This window comes from Cervus elaphus, chromosome 4, assembly GCF_910594005.1.
Source record: "Cervus elaphus chromosome 4, mCerEla1.1, whole genome shotgun sequence".
Lineage (NCBI taxonomy): Eukaryota > Metazoa > Chordata > Mammalia > Artiodactyla > Cervidae > Cervus > Cervus elaphus.
The window spans coordinates 63,909,926-63,931,696 of NC_057818.1; the positions used below are offsets into that span (position 1 = coordinate 63,909,926).

The 21,771-nt window shown below is 43.8% G+C and overlaps 1 protein-coding gene across 1 annotated transcript; it reads right to left on the reverse strand.

Moving 5' to 3' along the window:
• Positions 1-1,096: 1,096 nt before the first annotated feature.
• On the reverse strand, positions 1,097-21,468 carry LOC122689299 (zinc finger protein 107-like). The gene is given in 5 exon segments (XM_043895593.1): positions 1,097-5,763; positions 9,091-9,189; positions 9,667-9,793; positions 20,522-20,598; positions 20,834-21,468. Coding segments are annotated over 4 exon segments (3,915 nt in total). The 5' UTR covers positions 20,537-20,598; positions 20,834-21,468; the 3' UTR covers positions 1,097-2,089.
• Between the last annotated feature and the right edge of the window lie 303 nt (positions 21,469-21,771).

Consider the following 21,771-nt stretch of genomic DNA (forward strand, 5'->3'; position numbering starts at 1 on the left):
CCGCACGGACTGAAGCCGGGCCTCAGCTCTTACAAATGAGACAGCCACATCCAGGAGCCACATCCTTAACCCCGGCCTCCCCTTAGAATCCCCTGAAGCACTTCCTACAAAGCACACTGATGCTCCCACAGGACCAAGAGAACTCTGTGGGGAGGGCACTGAGAAGGTCATTGCTGAACATTGGTCACGTGATCCTGATGGACACCACTTGGCTAAAGATTCTTTCTGAACCATTTTAGTGAATAGAAACCCCTGGAATTCAGGTCCCCACTCTAAGAAGGTATGAATCTGCAGGTCTACAGTGGGGCCATGAAATGAGTCTTTACCAAGTTCCCTGTTTTTTCTGATGTTTCTTCCCCCAAACCCACGTTCAGGAGTCCTGAGGTCGAGTCCTCACACTTACCACACCTGAGACCTCTCTGTAAGGGAGGATTTAAGGGGGGATTTTTGAGAGATGTCAAAGCTAGAATCAGTCAGAGAAAGTACTTGGGGTTCAGCCTTTGTACATGACCCTGGGTGAAGTGCTCTGGGCTCCCCAGGCTGAGTGTGGATTTCTCCATTCAAACCAAGATAAGCAGGATTCTGGTGAGCTTTGTGAGGGTGTCATTGAAGGGGGCCTGTGGAGTAGAACCTGGGGTTCAGTAAGACTGCTGATCTCGAGGAAGGTGGCCTTCTAGTGCAGGTGCTCACAGGACTGGCTGGTGTGAGTTCAAGGACCTGTAGGCTGCCTCCTTCCCAGACAGATGCTAAGGCAGCAAAATCAAGGAGCAGCTCAGGGAAACTGTCATCAAAACTCTGTATTGTATACAACAATACTCTGTATAATTCTTCCTTTTAGAATCATCACAGTGTCTGAGTAGCTACAAAATGGGAGAGGAGATACAACATAGAAATAATGGAAAATATATGAAGGTATGAAACGTTTAAAGCCAGCAAGTGAACTAATTTCCACATGTGCCATCTCTCTGTGCTACCAAATACTTTTTTTATGGTCTCTTCACGACACCCTTAAATAAGGTGGGAGAGGTTAATGGTGGTGATAGGTTAAACACTTCATTCATTACAGTCAACTGAAACACTAAAAACCATTCACTTTTATTATTAACCATGTATTAATTTCACACATAGTTGAAATAAAACCTTTTACAAATTACATACAGATGAGAAGTACAAAGAAAGATATTCATTTTTCTCATATAATGATGTAAAGATTGTGATTTTTGTTGCTTATAAAACAAAACCTAGGAAACACTTAGTAAACGTGATATACACTAATCACATGCCTTTTCCAGGAAAGGTTTCTAATACATTTCTAGGTTATCACAGAAGCTGTCTTTATTTCAACATTGTCAAGTACTGTTCATGACTTGTGTTGATATTATAAAGATACATCAATATTGCAGTGAACTGTCATTGTGTTCTTCTTACAAATCAAGTGATATAACTATTGAAAATTTAGAATCAACTTCTGTCTTACCTTAATACATGGAAAGATTCCCTGATCACTTACATCATGGCAACTCCAGGGATATTTCACATCAATGACAAACACCCCCATTTAGATGGTCATTGTCCATTTTACATTATGGTATCCATCTTCTAATGGAGAATAATAGATAGAAATGGTTTCAACACAATATAAAAAGGCTAATCTTTGAAGTATAAACTCAAAAACCTATGTTTTCATTCACACTAGAAATGAAAAACATTATGCATTATTTGAGCATTGAATTACATTCATTTTGGTTTTCAAATAATCTCAAAATCATGTGATTATAAGCAAGGATACATTGGTAATAATTGTAACTTTTGAATCATCAACCTTCATCTCATGATCCATGCTAATATATCCATTTTCTATGTGTTTTAACTATGGATTGCTCTCTACAGTAATTCTCCTTTATAGAAACTTCAGAAAAGAGGATTGATGAAATGCTTTCTAGTATGCAGTCTGATATTTATTTAGATTTGATTTTTTTATTAGATACCTTTCTACATATTTGTGACATCCTTTCCATAGGTTTCTTGTATAAACTTGTGTTTTCTGATGCATGTTTAGGGCAAACCTCTCCCATCACTTGTTCCATTACTAGGGTTTCTCTCCAGTGTGTGTTCTCAGATGTTTAGTAAGCCAACCACTATGACTAAAGGCTTTGCAACATTCTGTACATTTATAAGGCTTCTTTCCAGTATGAACTCATAAATGTGTAGTAAGAATTGAGTTTCGATTAAAGGCTTTGCCACATTCTGTACATTTATACAGTCTCTCCCCAGTATGGATTCGCTGATGTTTAATAAGAGTAGAACTGTTAATAAAGGCCTTGCCACACCCTGTACATTTATAGCGTTTGTACCCCATATGAATTCAATGATGTTTAGTAAGATCTGAACTCGTAAAAAAGGCTTTGCCTCATTCTGTACATTTGTATGGTTTCTCCCCAGTATGGAATCGGCGATGTTCAGTTAAAATTGAACTCCGAATAAAGGTTTGGCCACATTCTGTACAACAATAAGGTCTCTCCCCAGTATGAATTCGCTGATGTTGAGTAAGATTTGAACATCGGATAAAGGCTTTGCCACAATCTTTACATTTATAAGGCTTCTCTCCAGTATGAATTCGCTGATGTCGAGTAAGACTTGAGTTCCGATTAAAGGCTTTGCCACATTCTGTACATTTATATGGTCTCTCCCCAGTATGGATTTGCTGATGTTTAGTAAGATATGAACTTGTAATAAAGGTTTTGCCACATTCTTTACATTTGTGTGGTTCCTCCCCAGTATGGATTCAATGATGTTCAGTTAAAGTTGAACTCCGAATAAAGGTTTGGCCACGTTCTGTAAAATGATTAGGTTTCTCTCCAGTATGAATTTGCTGATGTCGAGAAAGATGTGAGCATCGGATAAAGGCTTTGTCACAGTCTTTACATTTATAAGGTTTCTCTCCAGTATGAATTCGCTGATGTTGAGAAAGATGTGAGCATCGGATAAAGGCTTTGTCACAGTCTTTACATTTATAAGGTTTCTCTCCAGTATGAATTCGCTGATGTCGAGAAAGATGTGAGCATAGGATAAAGGCTTTGTCACAGTCTTTACATTTATAAGGTTTCTCTCCACTATGAATTCGCTGATGTTGAGTAAGACTTGAACATCGGATAAAGGCTTTGCCACAATCTTTACATTTATAAGGCTTCTCTCCAGTATGAATTCGCTGATGTTGAGTAAGACTTGAGTTCCGATTAAAGGCTTTGCCACATTCTGTACATTTATATGGTCTCTCCCCAGTATGGATTTGCTGATGTTTAGTAAGATATGAACTTGTAATAAAGGTTTTGCCACATTCTTTACATTTGTGTGGTTCCTCCCCAGCATGGATTCGATGATGTTCAGTTAAAGTTGAACTCCAAATAAAGATTTGGCCACGTTCTGTAAAATGATTAGGTCTCTCCCTAGTGTGAATTTGCTGATGTCGAGTAAGTTGTGAGCATTGGATAAAGGCTTTGTCACAGTCTTTACATTTATAAGGTTTCTCTCCAGTATGAATTTGCTGATGTCGAGAAAGATGTGAGTATCGGATAAAGGCTTTGTCACAGTCTTTACATTTATAAGGTTTCTCTCCAGTATGAATTCGCTGATGTTGAGAAAGATGTGAGCATCGGGTAAAGGCTTTGTCACAGTCTTTACATTTATAAGGTTTCTCTCCAGTATGAATTCGCTGATGTCGAGAAAGATGTGAGCATAGGATAAAGGCTTTGTCACAGTCTTTACATTTATAAGGTTTCTCTCCACTATGAATTCGCTGATGTTGAGTAAGACTTGAACATCGGATAAAGGCTTTGCCACAATCTTTACATTTATAAGGCTTCTCTCCAGTATGAATTCGCTGATGTTGAGTAAGACTTGAGTTCCGATTAAAGGCTTTGCCACATTCTGTACATTTATATGGTCTCTCCCCAGTATGGATTTGCTGATGTTCAGTTAAAGTTGAACTCCAAATAAAGATTTGGCCACGTTCTGTAAAATGATTAGGTCTCTCCCTAGTGTGAATTTGCTGATGTCGAGTAAGTTGTGAGCATCGGATAAAGGCTTTGTCACAGTCTTTACATTTATAAGGTTTCTCTCCAGTATGAGTTCGCTGATGTTGAGAAAGATGTGAGCATCGGATAAAGGCTTTGTCACAGTCTTTACATTTATAAGGCTTCTCTCCAGTATGAATTCGCTGATGTCGAGAAAGATGTGAGCATCGGAGAAAGGCTTTGTCACAGTCTTTACATTTATAAGGTTTCTCTCCACTATGAATTCGCTGATGTTGAATAAGATATGAACATCGGATAAAGGCTTTGCCACAATCTTTACATTTATAAGGTTTCTCTCCACTATGAATTTGCTGATGTCGAGTAAGTTGTGAGCATAGGATAAAGGCTTTGTCACAGTCTTTACATTTATAAGGTTTCTCTCCACTATGAATTCGCTGATGTTGAGTAAGTTGTGAGCATCGGATAAAGGCTTTGCCACAATCTTTACATTTATAAGGCTTCTCTCCAGTATGAATTCGCTGATGTTGAGTAAGATGTGAGTTGTGATTAAAGGTTTTGCGACATTCTGTACATTTATAAGGTTTCTCTCCAGTATGAATTCGTTGATGTTGAGTAAGAAGTGGGTGATGGATAAACGCTTCGCTACGTTCTGTACATTTGGAAGATTTCCTTTCTGTATGGATTTTCCTATGTTTATTTAGATTGGATGACTTACTAAAGACTTCCCCACATTTATTATACTTTTTTTCTTTCTGTGGACTCTGAATAGTCTGCTCTTGAATAAGTTCTGAAGACTGATTAAAATTTTTACCATATTCACTACAGTTATAAGTCTTCATTCCAGTATGAGTACTCTTACATAGAGGGAGACCTGGTATCTGATAAAAGGTATTTCTACATTTATTACTTTTAGAATCCTTCTCTGAAGATTCAGGTCCCTGATGTTTCATAAGGTCTGAGTCTTGTTCAACTTTATACCCAGTTTCATTGCCTGAATACCCTCTCACTCCATCATAAATACTCTTGTAATTATTGGGGCTGGAGCACTCACTTAAGGCCTGACTCATTTCATTACACATGGAAAGTTGTTCTGTATTAACCATATCATGATATGTATTGAACATTGATGGTTGGATTATATCTCTTCCATTATTATCAACATTATACATCTTGGAATGGAGAAAAAATATCTGTTGGGGGAAGAATAATGACCCCCTGCTCACGGATCCCTCAAATTGATTATATTGTGAGTCTTCCCCCTCATTGTTAAATTTCTGGTGCTCAGACATGCTTGAATGTTTGTTTAATCTAAGTCTATATTGAGAATTTTTTGAACAAGTATTTGCAATAGAGACTAGATTACCTTCCAAATTTTCCACGTTTCCTTTCAGAGAACATGCATGTTTCAAAAAATGATGTAAATCTTTTCTTAAAATCTTATACTTCTTGGCAGATGTTGAAGACTGAAATTGGTATTTTTCCCAATTTGACTCATGTTGCTCATATGTTTCTGCAGTAATGTTCATATTATGTGTAGCTGTCTCAATTTCTTTATGTGCATATAAACATCCTCTCTGTCTTTCACATGCCCTTGTATATTCCCAGTTTTTCATTAAATGTAAGTTTCTGAGGTGAAATCTTTCATATATTTGTAGGTTTGCTTTTGGGAAGAAATCTTCTAACCCTGGATTTTTTGGCATCAAATTCTGGGTATCTTGTGGAGACATAGCTGAAAGACATCAAATAATAAGTAATTTTACCTACTATTCTCAGTGAACATCCTTAAAGATTTAGAGAAAATTGATGAACCCTTCACTTGTTTAGAAATTAAAAGCATATATGTAATAGAGCAATATCAATGGCAAAGGATATAATAAAAATAAAATAGAGATGGAAGGATCAAGATGCCAGAAGACTAGGCAGACATGGAGTTCATCTCTCTCCACAATCACATCAAGGATGCCTCAGAAATGGAACAATATGCACAAAGTCCAGATGAACAGTAGCAGAGGCCCTTGGAAATCGAAAAGAACAAGAATGGGAACAAGAACAATTTCTGCTTTGTCAAGTAGGACAAGAGAAAGCAAGGGAAAGAAACAGGAAAGAAGTGGGATGGGACCTCCAACTCGGGCGGGAACCAGGAGAGAGGAGAGGTCTCCATATCTGGGGAAGCTCCTCACTGGGGGGGGAGCCCAGTTGGGACAGACAGAAGAGGAGCCTCATTTTCTGTGGGAAGAGAACACTGCAAGAGTCAGAGGCAGCAGGATAGAAGAGTAAGACCTCTACACAGGGTCCTGCCCCCTGCCCTGCCCACCCAGCCTGAGAGGGTGTCCACCACTGCAGACAAGGGCTGGGTGCTGGAATGCGGGGTTTGGAGAGCAGACCCAGGCAGAGGACTGCTGTGGGCTGTGAGGAGACATCCTGGGGGGACGGGAGGGAGAGAGGAAGTCTACACAAGGGAATGCATGTGGAGGAAGCCTGAACCACCATAGAACAGAGCACCATTACTGGGTGATGCCCAAAGAAGAAGCCCATTGCAGCCTCTCTTCTCCTGTGCTGGCCCCTGCTCACCAGGCACTAGGAAGGGCTCCCACTGAGGTGGGCTCTATTGAGCCCCCAGCCACTATCTTCTACCATGTATTTCCTCCACATATCAGACTCCTGTGCTCTGGGACAGCCTTAGGAACAGCCATGTGTAGTGGGCCAATTGTACACATGGAGGGAAAGCACAGCTGAACCCCAGGGTAAGGAAAAAAAGCTGAAATCTCTTGTATCAGCTACACAAACCATTTGCTTTTATACCCACAAATGGCTTTGTAACTTCAGCCCGTACAGAGCATCTGAATGGACAACCAGGGCTCCCCCAGTCACGGCAGGTGTAGCTTTAGCAGCCGTAGCCTTTATACAGGTACACTAGGAGGCAGGGCCAGGCCAGAGTCTGAGCTGCCCCCATTGCACCACAGCGGGTCCAGTTCCATGATGAATGCAATTCTGGGATCTGAATTCAGGGGATCTATGCTGGTGACCTTGTGAAAATAATATCTGAGAGGCACCAGGGCCATGTGCCATCACGCCCATGGTTAAGGTGGGGCCAAGCACAGTGCCAACCAGGGTCACATGAGAGCTCGCACAAGGCATGAAGGTGACGCACAGAACACTCCCTGAGGGGAACATCCCCAGAGCAGCAATCCTCAGGGGCTTCTCTCCCGGGGGTGTGCTCCAATCCCACCTGCCTCCACAGAGATCAGAATCACCGAAACAGATCCAGGGGCTCTGTTCCACCAACCAGGGAGCAGACCCCACCACAGACAGGGCAGTGACAACCACAGAGCAAAGGGGAAGTTCCCCTCAATATCCAGCGCAGGCTCTGGTCACAATAACAGCAAACAAAATCCCCTTCAAGGGGATAGGGCACAAGTCTCTTGACCAACCTCACCCCCAGGGGATACACACCAGATCAAGAGCAACAAGGATCCTGCAGCCTGCAGAACGGAAACCACGAACATAGAAAATGTGACAAAATGAGAGGACAAAGAAGTATGGTGTAGAGGAAGGAGCAAGATAAAAAGCTACAAGAACCACTAAATGAAGAGGAGAGAGGCAATCTAATGATTAGTTTTTGCTTTAAGTCATATTAAATGGAGACACCAAACATTTTCAGACATACTAGATTCCTTCAATTCTTTAGGCCACTTCTTACCACATGTATTTTTATTTGAGTATGTTTTATTAGATGTTTCTATCTAAAAATAAATGATATTGATGTAGATCTAATCAGAAAGTGATGACATGAAGGACATGGCAACCTATTCCAGTATCTTGCCTGGAGAATCCCATGGACAGCGGAGCCTGTCAACATGCAGTCCATGGGGTTGCAAAGAGTTGCACATGACTGAGTGACTAACACTTTCATTTCTGGTTCTTGGTCCTGGATCTCTGGCATTCTGGACTAATTATGTTCTCAGTTGTCACCAAATGTAATACACGTACAGTAAATAGTCTCTTTTGCTGTCTTAGTTGAAGAAAAAAAAAGTGATGACATACAGGACAAAGTTTGGGGGAGCTGATAAGAAACAGGGTAAACTTAATAAAGTAGTAGTTCTTAAGAAATTAAATAAGAAATGAATCTTTAAAAATATGGTTGGAACTCTATTCAGTGGTCTGTGGAGATCTAACTGGGAAAGAAATCTAAAAAAGAGTGGAGATATATATATATATATAATGTATATATATGTAATTATCTTTGCTGTATAGCAGCACAACATTGTAGAACAGCTATACCCCAATAAGACTATTTTAAAAAGATTTCTTTATATAATCTACAAATTATAATAGTTTGCAACAACCATTAAAAATATGGTAGAAAATGTCCTTATGCCAAGTTATTTGAAAATTCTTTCAGTTAATTGAACATATTAAATTATTTCAGCATTGAGGAATTGTGGCAAATACACTTAACATATTTAACATGAGTTCATATAAAGAAAAGAGACTTTGAAGTAAGCCTGAGATTTGCATTCTTTCATTTTAGGGAGGTTTTGCTTCATGCAGTGAAATTATTTGAGTTTAAATTTTATAAGGTCATATTTGTAGCTTTCAGTATTTTAGAAATTATAAGTCATAAGCAAAATCTGTACCCAATATTCCTAGAATTTTGGCAGTGTGTCTACAACTCCATTCACACAATTTTGTCTCAAAGAGGAGAAACAAACTTTCAAAGGAGTGTCATAGAGTTATTCAGAAATGTGCAGAGATTTCCTATGACCCCTAAGAAATCAAGCAGCTGTCAATTCATGCAGGTTGTCACAGACCAAGAAGAGAAGTTTAGTTCTCACTGTGAATGAGAAAACTAATCACTGGAGATGAATTTAGGAATGATTCAACAGACAGAATGGGGCAGGTGATATCCGTCTATCACAGCAACATAAATAAACCCATAATTCTCCAAATCATTTCCACTGAAGCAGATCTTCCCAAACCTCATGACAAAGGATGATTTCCTCACTGATCCTTGGACCTCTCACCTGAGTCATCGGCCCCATGTATTCACACATACCTGTGTATATGGCTGTTCTCTCGACTCTCCTTATATTCCTGGGATCCTTCATTTGCTCCAGAAAGGTGACCAGGTCTGGCTTAGAGACCACAAAACCTGCTTATCAGAAAAAGAAATATTTGTTTTGCTAGAAGATTCATCAGTTTCCAATATAATACATATTGGTGAGAAGAGAAGGTGTGCTTAATACAGCCTAGAGAATGATTTCCCCAAATACTTTACTGAAAGCAGCTTTACAACACTAACAAATACATAAAGAACAGATCCTGAGATTCTGGTCAAGTACTACTAAGGCAAAAGTAAGTAGTGGACATGTGATTTGAAGAGGAGGGTACTACTATTTAATACTATGAAACTTATACAATTACCATTAAGCTAGAATGAAGGAGGCAGACTACATCAAGGAAGCAAAAGGTTACAATCATATTGAATCATCATAAAGCCTTTTTTCTAAACTCCATTTTCCCCTAGAAAGCAGGGATCTGAAACTATTGTGGAAAGAAGATTTCAGAAGACATTTTAGAAATGACGGAACCAAAACCCAGATAAGGGATTCTGGAAGGCAGCTGTCCTCACCCAAGGAGGCCAGGTTCCTGTAGTTCTCTAACATCACATCCCTGTACAATTCCCGCTGACCGAGGTCCAGGCATTCCCACTCCTCTTGGGTGAAGTCTATGGCCACATCCTGGAATGTCAGCTGTCCCTGAAATACAAAGTACAGATGCCATGGGGCCATGGGAAGACTTCCTTATGTGACCCAAGATGAAAACACCAGGTTTGGAGCACTGGTTTCTAGGAGAGTGGCTGGTATAACACAATAATGCAATTTTTACACAGGAATATTTTCTACCATATTTCCAAACCCAAGAAAAGAGAATGAGATATGATCCACAAAACATTTCAGAAACTATTCTGATCTGGAAGAGAAATCATAAAATAATTAGATCAACATTGGAAGATTTATTTTTGAGTGTTGCACTCGTGTGACCCAGGATAAATTGTTTATCAAAGAAACAAGAAAGCAGATTTTTTTAAAAAGCAGATTCTGATCCAAGAGTTCGGGGGGTGGGGTGGGGGGGAAGCAATGTGCCAGATTTTAACGAGCTTATTTTCACTAGTTATGTTGAAAGTTTTACTCCATGAATGACCATTTTGAACAGCAATGAAGTAGAATAGTAAGGGAAGAATCCATACTTGACTTTGAACTTTAAGTGTTTTACAGATTTTTCCAGGTCTAATAGGATGGTAGGCTGAACAGCAACAATTTAGTATATACCATATATCTCATATATCTTTCTAGCATCTTTTACAGAGTCTTGAAGGTACAACAAAAGTCATTTAAAGTCAGTAATATTGCGGTTCCACCTTTTTGCAATATTTAACAGACATCTGTTAAATGGCAGAGCTTAAATCATGTATGTACTCTAGACTTTAACTAATAAAACACAGTCAAAAACACAAGGACAACTCTAATGAAAATTTATAGAAGTTTCTCTAATTGTGAAGAATGTAAAAAACAAGAAAAGTAATTGATCAAATTATATTAACATGTCCATGCATACAGACATGTTCTAAAATGTGACTATATACTTATTAAGAGTAAGAGAGAAAACTTTTCATGTCAATAAAATCAGGATAATTTTTAACTTATTAACAGTATACCTATCTATGAGGATGATATTCTTTTTATTTTTGTAAATACATGAGAGTACAGATATACACAATGATATAAAATAAAAAAGAGCTCTGGTTCTGAATTTTTTAATTTACTGAAAATCTGTATCATTTGCACAGTTTTATTTGAACATGGATTAGCACTAATATGATTCTTATAAACATTTTGGAAAGTACAAAAATATGATGAGACTATGTTTGTGATGTGAAGGTTGGCGTGTACTGGAAACAATCAGACCTGGACTTGAGTGACAAAAACCCCCGCTCCCAAAACCCAGCCTCTCAAACACAAGAGTGTTCATTTTCCAAAGCAAAGAGAAACTAAGAGCATATGGATTTTCTTCATTAACTGTGGTAGTTTAGGCACATTCCTCAATTCTTTGTTCTAAGACCCTTGTTAAAGCCTGTCAAGTACAAATTGGCACTTATCAAGAGCATTTACCAGCAACTGAACAACAACAACAAGGGTATTTGCCATCTGTCTGTGTGGATTCCCTGGTGGCTCAGAGGGTAAAGAGTCTGCATACAATGTGGGAGACCTGAGTTTGATCCCTGGGTTGGGCAGATCCCCTGGAGAAGAAAGTGGCAACCCACTCCAGTATTCTTGCCTGGAAAATCCCATGGACGGAGGGGGAGCCTGGTAGGCCACAGTCCATAGGATCTCAAAGAGTTAACACAACTGAGCACTTCACTTTTACTTTCTTTTTGTGCTGCTTCAGCTGACAGTCCCAATACTCTGTGCTCCAGAAAACTAGTGCAACAAGTCTTCAGAGAGTTAGATATTTTCAGGAACTGATCCCTTGCTTCTCCTCTTATCTAGAAAAGCAGTAAAAGCATTAAATCCCTTCATGCAGACAGCAGCTCCTGGTGACTAGCAGAAAATCTTTTGTAAAATGCGTGCTTGATTGAACTGAACTCCTCCTTCAGCACAATCTTCTATATTGACCTTTCCCCACTGCCTCTTTGGAGTGGTCTCTCAGAGCTATTTCTGAGAGATAGCGGCACTTCTCATTTTGTCCCAAATAAAACTTAACTCGCAACTCTCACATTGTGCGTCTTTGGTGGACAAGACAGGAAACGCTATGAACTTCATAGTGTGGGAATCTCACAGCAGCACCTGAACCAGTGAACCTCTGAGGTCACGGGGTAAGAAGTACATGGAAGAATGCATTATAATTGCCCGGTATTTTGACAAAATTATGGAAACCATGATCTGAATCTATCATGAAAAAATGTCAGTTTTAAGCAAATTTCACTTCATATATACCTTCCCTGATCTGTAGCCTAATAGTACATTTAATTAGTATGTCTTTCTTATCAATATACAGGATGGTCTCTGAAGGAGTCTTTTGGGCCTAGAAAAGAGAACAACAGTCTCAAAGGCCCCTTGCTGAATCATCTAACTTCGGAGAAAACAAAGCATAACTTTAGTTCCATCCTGATGCTCCAGGCCAGCTGCATCTATCTGGGACTTATCACCCCCTGTCCGGAAACCTACCACCCCCTACACCCGCCCAAAAGACTTATCACCCCCTGCCCAACTACAAGTGTCATCTCAACAAAAGAATACTCAAAATATCCCGCCTGATTGATGTTTCCCTTATCGCTTCCACAAACCTCCCTATAAGTATGAAGCCTCCCTGATCCTTTTCGGCGCCTGGTCATTAGGCCGACTGTCGCCCCTCCTTGCCTGAATAAAGGTAACCTACTTCTGTTGAGGTGTCTTTCCTTTTTTTGGTGCCGAAACCCGGGAGGGGGCGAGGCACTCGTCTCACTCTCTCTCACTCTCCCTCCCTCTCACTGTTTTCCCCTTTTCCCCGAAGTCTGGGAGCGCAAACATCCTCCGAGCTCACTTCTCTGCCAGGGCTCTTAAGTTCCCCTCGGGGACGCCTAGTGCCTTCCTAAGCGGAGCAAGTCTTGTGCTAAGGCTTTATTGATGATTTGCGTACCCCCAGGCCTCGGCTTTTCCCCCTTTTCTCTCTCTCTCTGACGACCTCCAGAATAGGGACCTCTTGCCATTCGACCGCTCTACATGCAACGCTCCACTCAAGCCGGCCCCTAGATTAAGGTAAGATCCGATCCGGACGGAGTTCTAGAGGCGCCCTAGAATTCAGTTCTCTCCGGGTCCCAGGGACCCCCGGCCCAGGGCCACTCTGTGGGCGACGGTGGGGGACGCTCCACCTCGACACAGAGCTCTCATCTCATAACTCCTATTGCGACTGCGGGTGACGACTCGAGTTCCCAATAGGAGCCTCTGCTTGCCTTTCAATTATGGGGTCTGGCCAATCTGTCCCAAAAGATTCCCCTCTGGCCTGTGTTCTCAAAAATCTCAAACCACTCTCCCTCACTGAACTCAAAGCTAACCGCTTAAGGCAACTCTGTACACAGATTTGGCCTCAATATCAATTAGACAATCAAGACCGCTGGCCTGAGGTCCGCACATTTGACTTTAACATTCTCCAAAATCTCACTGACTTCCTTAAACGGAATGGCAAGTGGTCGGAGATCCCCTATGCCCAAGCCTTTTGGGGCCCCCCTCCCTATGCCAGGCCTGCTCCACCCACGAGGTCCTTCTATGCACCTTGCCTCCCAAGCAAAAGGGCTCTTCTTCCTCAACTAACCGCAGACCGCAACCTTCTGCACCCCCAGAGTTCGACCCCGTGGACGAGCCCCCTCCCTACCCGCCACCCCGCCGCCCCTCTCCTTCCCCTTCATCCAACTCACCTACTGGCCCCGAAACCTCTCCTCACCCCCCCTCAGCCCCGCTACCTCATCTCCCCGACTCCCCCTCCCCCTTCCTTCCCCCCCTGCCACACGGCCACGTACCCAGCACATGTTTCCCCTGAGAGAGCTGGCAGGACCAGAGGACCCCACCCGAGTCCATGTGCCATTTTCATTGTCAGATATGAGCCAGATAGAAGAAAAGTTAGGATCATTTTCTGAAAATCCTACCAGATACAGAAAAGAATTTCTGAGACTCTCCCAGGCCTATAACCTCACATAGAGTGAGGTATATTATATCCTAAATGCCACTCTCACCCCAGATGAAAAAGACCGTATCTGGCAAGCGGCAAAAGCCCATGCTGATCATTTACATAACCAAGACCGGGACAGCCCAGTTGCTGATGAGGCGGTGCCTCAGTTAGATCCCCACTGGACTTACCAGCCCGGGTGACCCAGGTATCAGGAGACTCAATCATATGATGACCTGCATTCTAGAAGGAATGCAGAAAAATACTCATATCCATGTCAATTATGATAGAGTCAGGGAAGTCACCCAAGGGGCAGACGAAAATCCAGCCTTATTCTTGGCACGCCTCACAGAGGTAGTCCAAAAGTATACCAACCTAGATATCACTACCCCTGCTGGGTTACTGTACCTTCATGTTCAGTTCATCAGCCAATCTGCCCCTGACATCAGACGCAAGCTTCGCCAACTAGAAAAGGGCCCTGAGACCCCCCAGAGAGACCTTCTAGAAGTAGCCTTCAAGGTGTTCAATAATAGAGAGGAGGAGGCTAAGAGAGAAAAAGAACGTGAGAGAAAAGCTAAATATGCTCTTTTGGCAGTAGCCAAAGAAAGAGATCAGCCTGGCCCAAGTCATCCCAGAACGGGTCTTAAGATTCCCCCCGGACCCTGCTTCCGATGCAACCAGTCAGGACACTGGGCAAAGGCATGCCCAAACCCGTGGCCCCCCACAAAAGCATGCCCAACCTGTGGCCAATGGGGACACTGGAAGATGGACTGTCCCCGGGAGTGCCCTGGCACCCCTGGGGAGGTCCCCACCTCCCAGACCTGGAGAGTGGAATGTCCACAGGGATGCCCTGGCGCATCTGAGGAGATCCCCACTTCTCCCTGGAACCCCAGTCCAACTCTACAAGAATTGTTTCAATGATGGGGCCCAGGTTCCAGCTCCCCGGCCCGTGTCCTGAACACGAGCTCGGAACTTAGGGTAGACGGGGTAGTGGCTGGAAAAAAGACCTCTTTTATAATAGACACTGGAGCCACTTTCTCTCTCTTAACTTCCTACTCTGGCCCAACTCAAGACTCAGAAATCACAATCAAGGGGGTCTCTGGAGTTCCCCTAAGGCCAAAAATCAGCCCTCCATTACTCTGTCAATTTGGAAAATCAACCCTTATACACTCATTCCTCATAATGCCTCAGTGCCCAATGGCACTTCTAGGGAGAGATTTGTTATCCAAATTGGGGGTCTTTATTACCATACCCCCCCTCGATACAGTCTCTATATTCTGCATGCAAATGGCACCTGGACAGTCCCTATCCCTCACCCCTGACCTTCCCTTGGATCTACCTGCCTTAGACCCAAGTCTGGGACACTGATCACCCATCAATAGCCAAACATCATCCCCCAGTCCACACTATCCTAAAAGACCCCTCAACTATAATCACCCAACAACAGTATTCTCTCACCCCAGAGGCCCACAGGGGACTTAAGCCTATCATAGACCGTCTTCTTCAAGCCTCTATCCTAATTCCTACCCATTCACCACACAACACCCCTATTCTGGCAGTAAGAAAGGGACCAAACTCTTGGAGACTGGTCCAGGACCTGAGAAAAATCAATAAGGCTATTATGCCGACATTCCCAGTAGTCCCTAACCCTTACACCCTTCTGTCTACCATACCCCCGACTGCAACCCACTTCACAGTATTAGATCTCAAAGACGCTTTTTTCACCATCCCCTTCCACCCCCTTTCCCAACCTCTTTTCGCCTTCACCTGGCAAGACCCCGAGACTCACATTTCCCAACAGCTAACATGGACAGTTCTCCCCCAGGGGTTTAGAGACAGTCCCCACTTTTTTGGACAGGCTTTACAAAAGGACCTACAGACTCTCAACCTAGCCCCGAGTCATCTCCTCCAATACGTAGATGACCTCCTCCTTTGTAGCTCAACCCGAAAACTCTGCCTCCAACATACTGCCAAACTCCTTGGGGCCCTGGGATCCTGGGGTTATCGGGTATCCCAATCTAAGGCCCAAATAGTCCAGACAAAAGTCACCTACCTGGGACTTTCCATATCCCATCAACAAATAACTATTTCCCCAGATAGAATCCAGGCCTTAATTAACTGTCCACTTCCAAAAACAAAAAGGGAACTCCTGTCTATCCTCGGCCTCCTAAATTTTTTCCATATCTGGATCCCCAACTTCTCCCTCATTGCAAAGCCGCTCTATGAGGCAACTAAAGGATGTCTAGATGAGCCCCTCTTTAATCGTTCCTCGCTGGCCAATCCTCTTTGCCAACTCACCCAGAGCCTCCTCCAAGTGCCAACTCTCCACCTGCCAGATCACACCAGACCATTCTTTCTCTTTGCACATTCCAACCAAGCACAGGCCCTGGGGCTTCTATGTCAGCGGGCTGGAGACACCTAGGCTCCCATAGCCTATCAAAACAGCTGGACATGGTGACCAAGGGATGGCCTCCCTGCATACAGGCCATGGCTGCTATCGCAGCCCTCGTACCCGAAGCAAATAAACTCTCTAGACATGCCCCTTTAACAGTCTGTTCTCCACACACCTTCCGAGACTTGCTGTCACATCGGGCTTTCCTCTCCCTTCCCCCTTGCAGGGTTCAGGTCCTACATGCCTTTCTCCTCGACCCTCAGCTCTCATTCTCCCCCTGCTCTCCCCTTAACCCCGCCAGCTTATTACCCACGTCCTCTACAACAGACTCCCTCTTACATAGCTGCAGCCTAAGAGTAGATCTTACCCAAAACCCCTTCCAACATGTAACAGATCAGCCCATCCTAGACCCAGACACCCCACACTGGTTCGTTGATGGCAGCTCTCAAAAATCCCCACCGTTTGCAGCAGGATATGCCATCATCCAGGGGGACTTTCGTCACAATCATAAAACCCAGACAATTGAAGCTTCACCGCTGCCACCTCACACCACCTCCCAACAGGCAGAACTGATAGCTCTCAGAGCTTTAACTCTGGCTGAAAATCTAAGGGTTAACATCCACACAGACTCCAAATATGCCTATAACATACTTCACTCAAACATCCTAATATGGAGAGAAAGAGGTTTCCTAACCCAAAAGGGATCCCCTATTATTAATTCAGACCTGATTCACAAACTTCTAGAGGCAGCACTCTTACCAAACAAAGTCGCAGTCCTCCACTGTAGGGGACATCAAAAGGGAAGTCTCATATCAGCCTACAACAATGCTGCAGACCAGAAGGCAAAAGAGATAGCCCTGTCCCATCCTTCCCTCCAGTCCCCTGTCATCTTATCTTTGACTCCACCCGACCCTCCCACCACCAGAGAAATCCTCTCTTATCTACACTCACTTTTTCATCCCTCATCCAAGACACTCCAACAGTTCCTCGTAACCACTTCCCCATATCCAATGCTGACCAACAATATTTAGATAACCTTACCCGCTCCTGTCAAACATGTCAACGTACTAACCCCAATTCCAACCTTAAACCGACATCCTTTCCAACCCATCAAATGCCAGGCAGCCTCCCAGCACAGGATTGGCAGATAGACTTTACTCATATGCACCGGGTCCGGAGAGTCAGATACCTACTAGTCCTTGTGGACACATTTTTGGGATGTGTAGAAGCATTTCCCACTACAAACAAAAGAGCCCACACAGTGGCCCAAATCCTCCTCACAGAAATTATCCCCAGGTTTGGGCTGCCTTCATCCCTACAGTCTGATAATGGCCCAGAATTTACATCCAAGGTCACCCAACAACTTGTCCAATTCTTACAGATACCCTGGAAATTTCACATTCCATACCGTCCCCAGTCCTCAGGAAAGGTAGAAAGGATGAATAGAATAATCAAAGAAACCCTTACCAAATTAACCCTCGAGGTACATCTGGGTTGGACTAAACTTTTACCAATTGTTCTCCTCAGAATACGGGCTTTGCCCAGAAAGCCCCTGGGGCTGAGCCCCTTTGAGGTGATGTGTGGAAGGCCCACGCTCCCTCCTGGACCCCCCCCCCCCCCCCGAACCTCCTCCCATACCAAGCTTCCTACACTCCCCTCTGCTGGCGCAACTCCGCAATGCCCTCTGGAGATACGTCAACCACAATCTGCCTGCCCCTGACCCCCAAGCCTCCCTGCCCCCTATACAAATTGGGGACATGGTCTATCTGTCTGATAATCCCCAGGGTGACCTAACCCCAAAGTGGCAGGGACCATTCAAAGTCATCCTCCTTACCCCAACTGCAGCTAAACTCGAAAAGGTCACCTCCTGGGTACACCTCTCTCGTCTAAAACGGGTCACCTCTAATCCTGCGCTGCCCTCCTTAAATGACACCTATCAGGTCTCCCTCACAGGACCCACCTCCTTAAAATTCACCTGGCGACAACCCCTGTCAACCATCGGAGGGGACACTGAATGACCTGGACTCTCTTCAACCTACAACTGTTCCTGACCCAACTACTACAAGACCTCTGGATCAGCGCCCCAACAGGAACCTCCTTCAAAGACCTGACTACACTGGTGTCTCAACTGTGGCTCCAGGGAACCTTCTACAACCTGACTCCAGACAAAATCGATTTCTTTACTCTCATTCTCTACATCATTCTACATCCTAATGAGCACTGTTCCTCCTCAGATTCAAACAACCACCAACTTGGGGCCTTCTGCCCCTCGCCCTGACTGGCCTCTCTCTGTCTCTCTAACCATAACTGCACTCCTAATCTTAATCCTTGCTATAGGCCTAGTAACTGGCTCCCCTCAAGACTGGCCACCTATCCTTCGTCTTTCCGTGGGTATCGCCTACGTTGCTGGCTGTGTTCTGCTCCTAGGGCGCTATTTCCTCTGCACTGCCTAACTAACAGCCCATGACTCCTCTGCTCCTTATCCTTGCTGCACTCCCCAGCCTTCTGGCCACTCCCTGCCCCTGCTCAGACATTTATTCCTACGTACATTCCTCATGTTATAATACAGCTCCAAAACCATGCACCATGAACCTCGGGGGCGGGAAGTCCAAATCCCTACTCACTGTCAAAATACAAAAGAGAGGGAGTTTCATGAGTACCTGCCATAAGCCAAATGGAAGAAACATATGTTTTTATCCCATTACCCACTGGGGGTACTCAAAGAGGAAGAGATAGAACAAATAGTTTACCCCCAAGGGGAACTTTCCCACAGAAAAAGACGAGCTGTCATAGCCCCCCTCCTGATTGGGACTGGCATAGCAGCAGCCCTAGGCACCGGGATTGGAGGCATCTCGACCTCTGCCCATTTCTATTACAAGCTGTCCCAAGAACTTAATGAAGACATGGAGCAGGTAGTAGAGTCCTTCGTTTCAATCTAAAAACAAATTAACTCATTAGCTTCTGTGGCCCTACAAAATAGGCGAGCCCTGGACCTTCTCACTGCTGAAAAGGGAGGGACCTGCCTTTTCCTGGGAGAGAACTGCTGCTATTTTGTTAATGAAACGAGCATAGTCCAGGGCCGAGTCAAAGAACTTAGAGACAGAATTGAATGCCGCAGGAAAGAGTTACAAAACCTTTACATTCCCCAAAACCTGTTCCAACAGATACTCCCTTGGTTGCTCCCTTTCCTGGGGCCATTGGTACTTATCATTCTATTCCTCTTCTTTGGACCCTGTCTCTTTAATCTCTTTCAAAGGTTTCTCCAAGAACGGATCCGGGCCATCTCCCGAGATCAGGTCAAGACCATTCTTCTTCTCGAGAGCCTCACCTCAAGCTCAGAAAAAGGAGACTGTGGGCCCTAGGACGATCCTCCATTCCAGACCCAAAACCGTCACCCCTATCCAGCAGGAAGTAGCCAGAAAGATTCAGCGCCCTTTTTCCCTTTTTTTTTTTTTTATGATTTCAGGGTCTGGAATGAAGGAGTCTTTGGGGCCTAGAAAAGAGAACAACAGTCTCAAAGGCCCCTTGCTGAATCATCTAACTTCCGAGAAAACAAAGCATAACTTTAGTTCCATCCTGATGCTCCAGGCCAGTTGCATCTATCTGGGACCTTCCACCCCCTACACCCGCCCAGAAGACTTATCACCCCCTGCCCAACTACAAGTGTCATCTCAACAAAAGAATACTCAAAATATCCCGCCTGATTGACGTTTCCCTTATCGCTTCCACAAACCTCCCTATAAGTATGAAGCCTCCCTGATCCCTTTCGGCGCTCAGCCTGGTCATTAGGCCGACTGTCGCCCCTCCTTGCCTGAATAAAGGTAACCTACTTCTGTTGAGGTCGTCTTTCCTTTTCTGCCTCGCCGGAACTGTACCTTACAGTCTCCTCCTGTTTTTATTTCTGAAAATTTTCTGAAAAATTCTGGACCACTGAGTTCCAAGGGCATTTTCTTACTCCTGCTCTAAAGAGCTGAATTGCATCCACATGTAGACTCATCACAGCATTTTTCCTACCTCCCTAGGGTCCCAACACCAAATCACATCCTAGTGAGAATCTCGGATACCAGTGCCTCCCCATGTTGATCTCTCATAAAGGGAATATATTCAACACTGACCATCACTAATTCATGTTGAAAATTCATCATGCTCTATAGAAAGCCAAGATAGAAACAATGGAGAGCAAACTCTGGGTCATAGGGAAAAGCAGTCTAAACAGCCCGTCTTCACTATTTTATAAAAAATATTTTTATAAAAAAAGGAAAAAGTAAGAAGATGATAACAAACCGCTCAAGCAGAAAAATTAGAAGCAGAGAATAAAGGTTTGCAGGTTCTCAGTCCAGGCATTGCTGGAGGAAAAGCAGACACAGCCCCAGACCCAGGATGGGACATTTACCTGTGAAGCTGCCATTTCGTCTTCTTCCTCCTGCTCTGCCTCTTCTTTGGGGATGTTTTTGCCAAAATCTTGACTCTCTGTGCACCAATGCCAAACAGAAGTACAGAGACAGAGTTATGGAGGAGAAATAAAGTGGCTGCGTTACTTTACCAGGCAAAGGGGGAACACAGTAGGCTAGTGGTTTAAGAACTGAACCCCCTCCCTGGTGAGTAGGAGAGTCATATAGTCAGGCAGGAGTAGGTGATGAGGATCAAGGCAGAAACAGTCTTGTATTTATTCTCGGCAAAGTTTCAAAAGGGTGGAGTTACTGACTAGATTAGGGCGTGTGAAGGGTCTTCGGTGATCTGGTCTTCAAATCCTGTCAAGCCTCTTCTCCTTTGATCTTGCCTCAGGTGGTTTCATTACCTCCTCTGATTAGCAACTCTTTCAAACTAAGAGAAGGTCCTGGGGGCTGGAGTTTTGCCTATAAGAAACTGGGAACAAAAAGGCCTCCAGGACTAGAAGTCTTACAGGCCCCCATTAGGCATCAGATTTATGTTGCAAACTCCCCATCCACTTGTTGAGAAAATACCTTCAAAGGCAGCAACTCAGCTCTGCAACCTGCAACTGATGCAGTAAAAAAAAAAAAGAAGGAAACGTTTTCTTGCTTCTCTCACCCTTTTCTGGGCTCTTTCTTCACTTTTTCTGTTCCTGACCCATAGTTGATAATCAAGACTAACCGGATATGCTAATCACATCCTGTATTTGATGCTCACCTTTCAGGCATTCTCTTTGTAGAACACCCCCGCTAGTTCTCCTTTCTTTTTGCATTACAGAGAGCAGTTTTTTCGTTCAGACTCTCAGTCAAATCTGACTCTTTGCAACTCCATGGACTGCAACATTCCAGGCTTCCCTGTCCTTCACTATCTCCGGGAGTTTGTTCAAACTCACCGTCCATCTGTTAGGGGAAGCACACTGATTGAAACCGCCCACCCTGGCCAGGCACCATAGTAACCATTTGCATGAGTTGTTTTATGGCAGGAGATCCTGATAAGGAATACGGAACTAATAGGCCACCACCAGCCGGAAGAGTTTGGGAAAGATTGAGCGGAGACACTACCTGTCCGTCCACTTCCCAGAATCCCTCTTGCTAGCATCCATCTTGGCTGAGCGATGCGTGCGCCACCAGGAAAGACTCTGAATTAGAATGATTGGCCAAAGACCACCCGGAGACTAATCCCATCACCATAAAACCCAAGACTGCGAGCCAC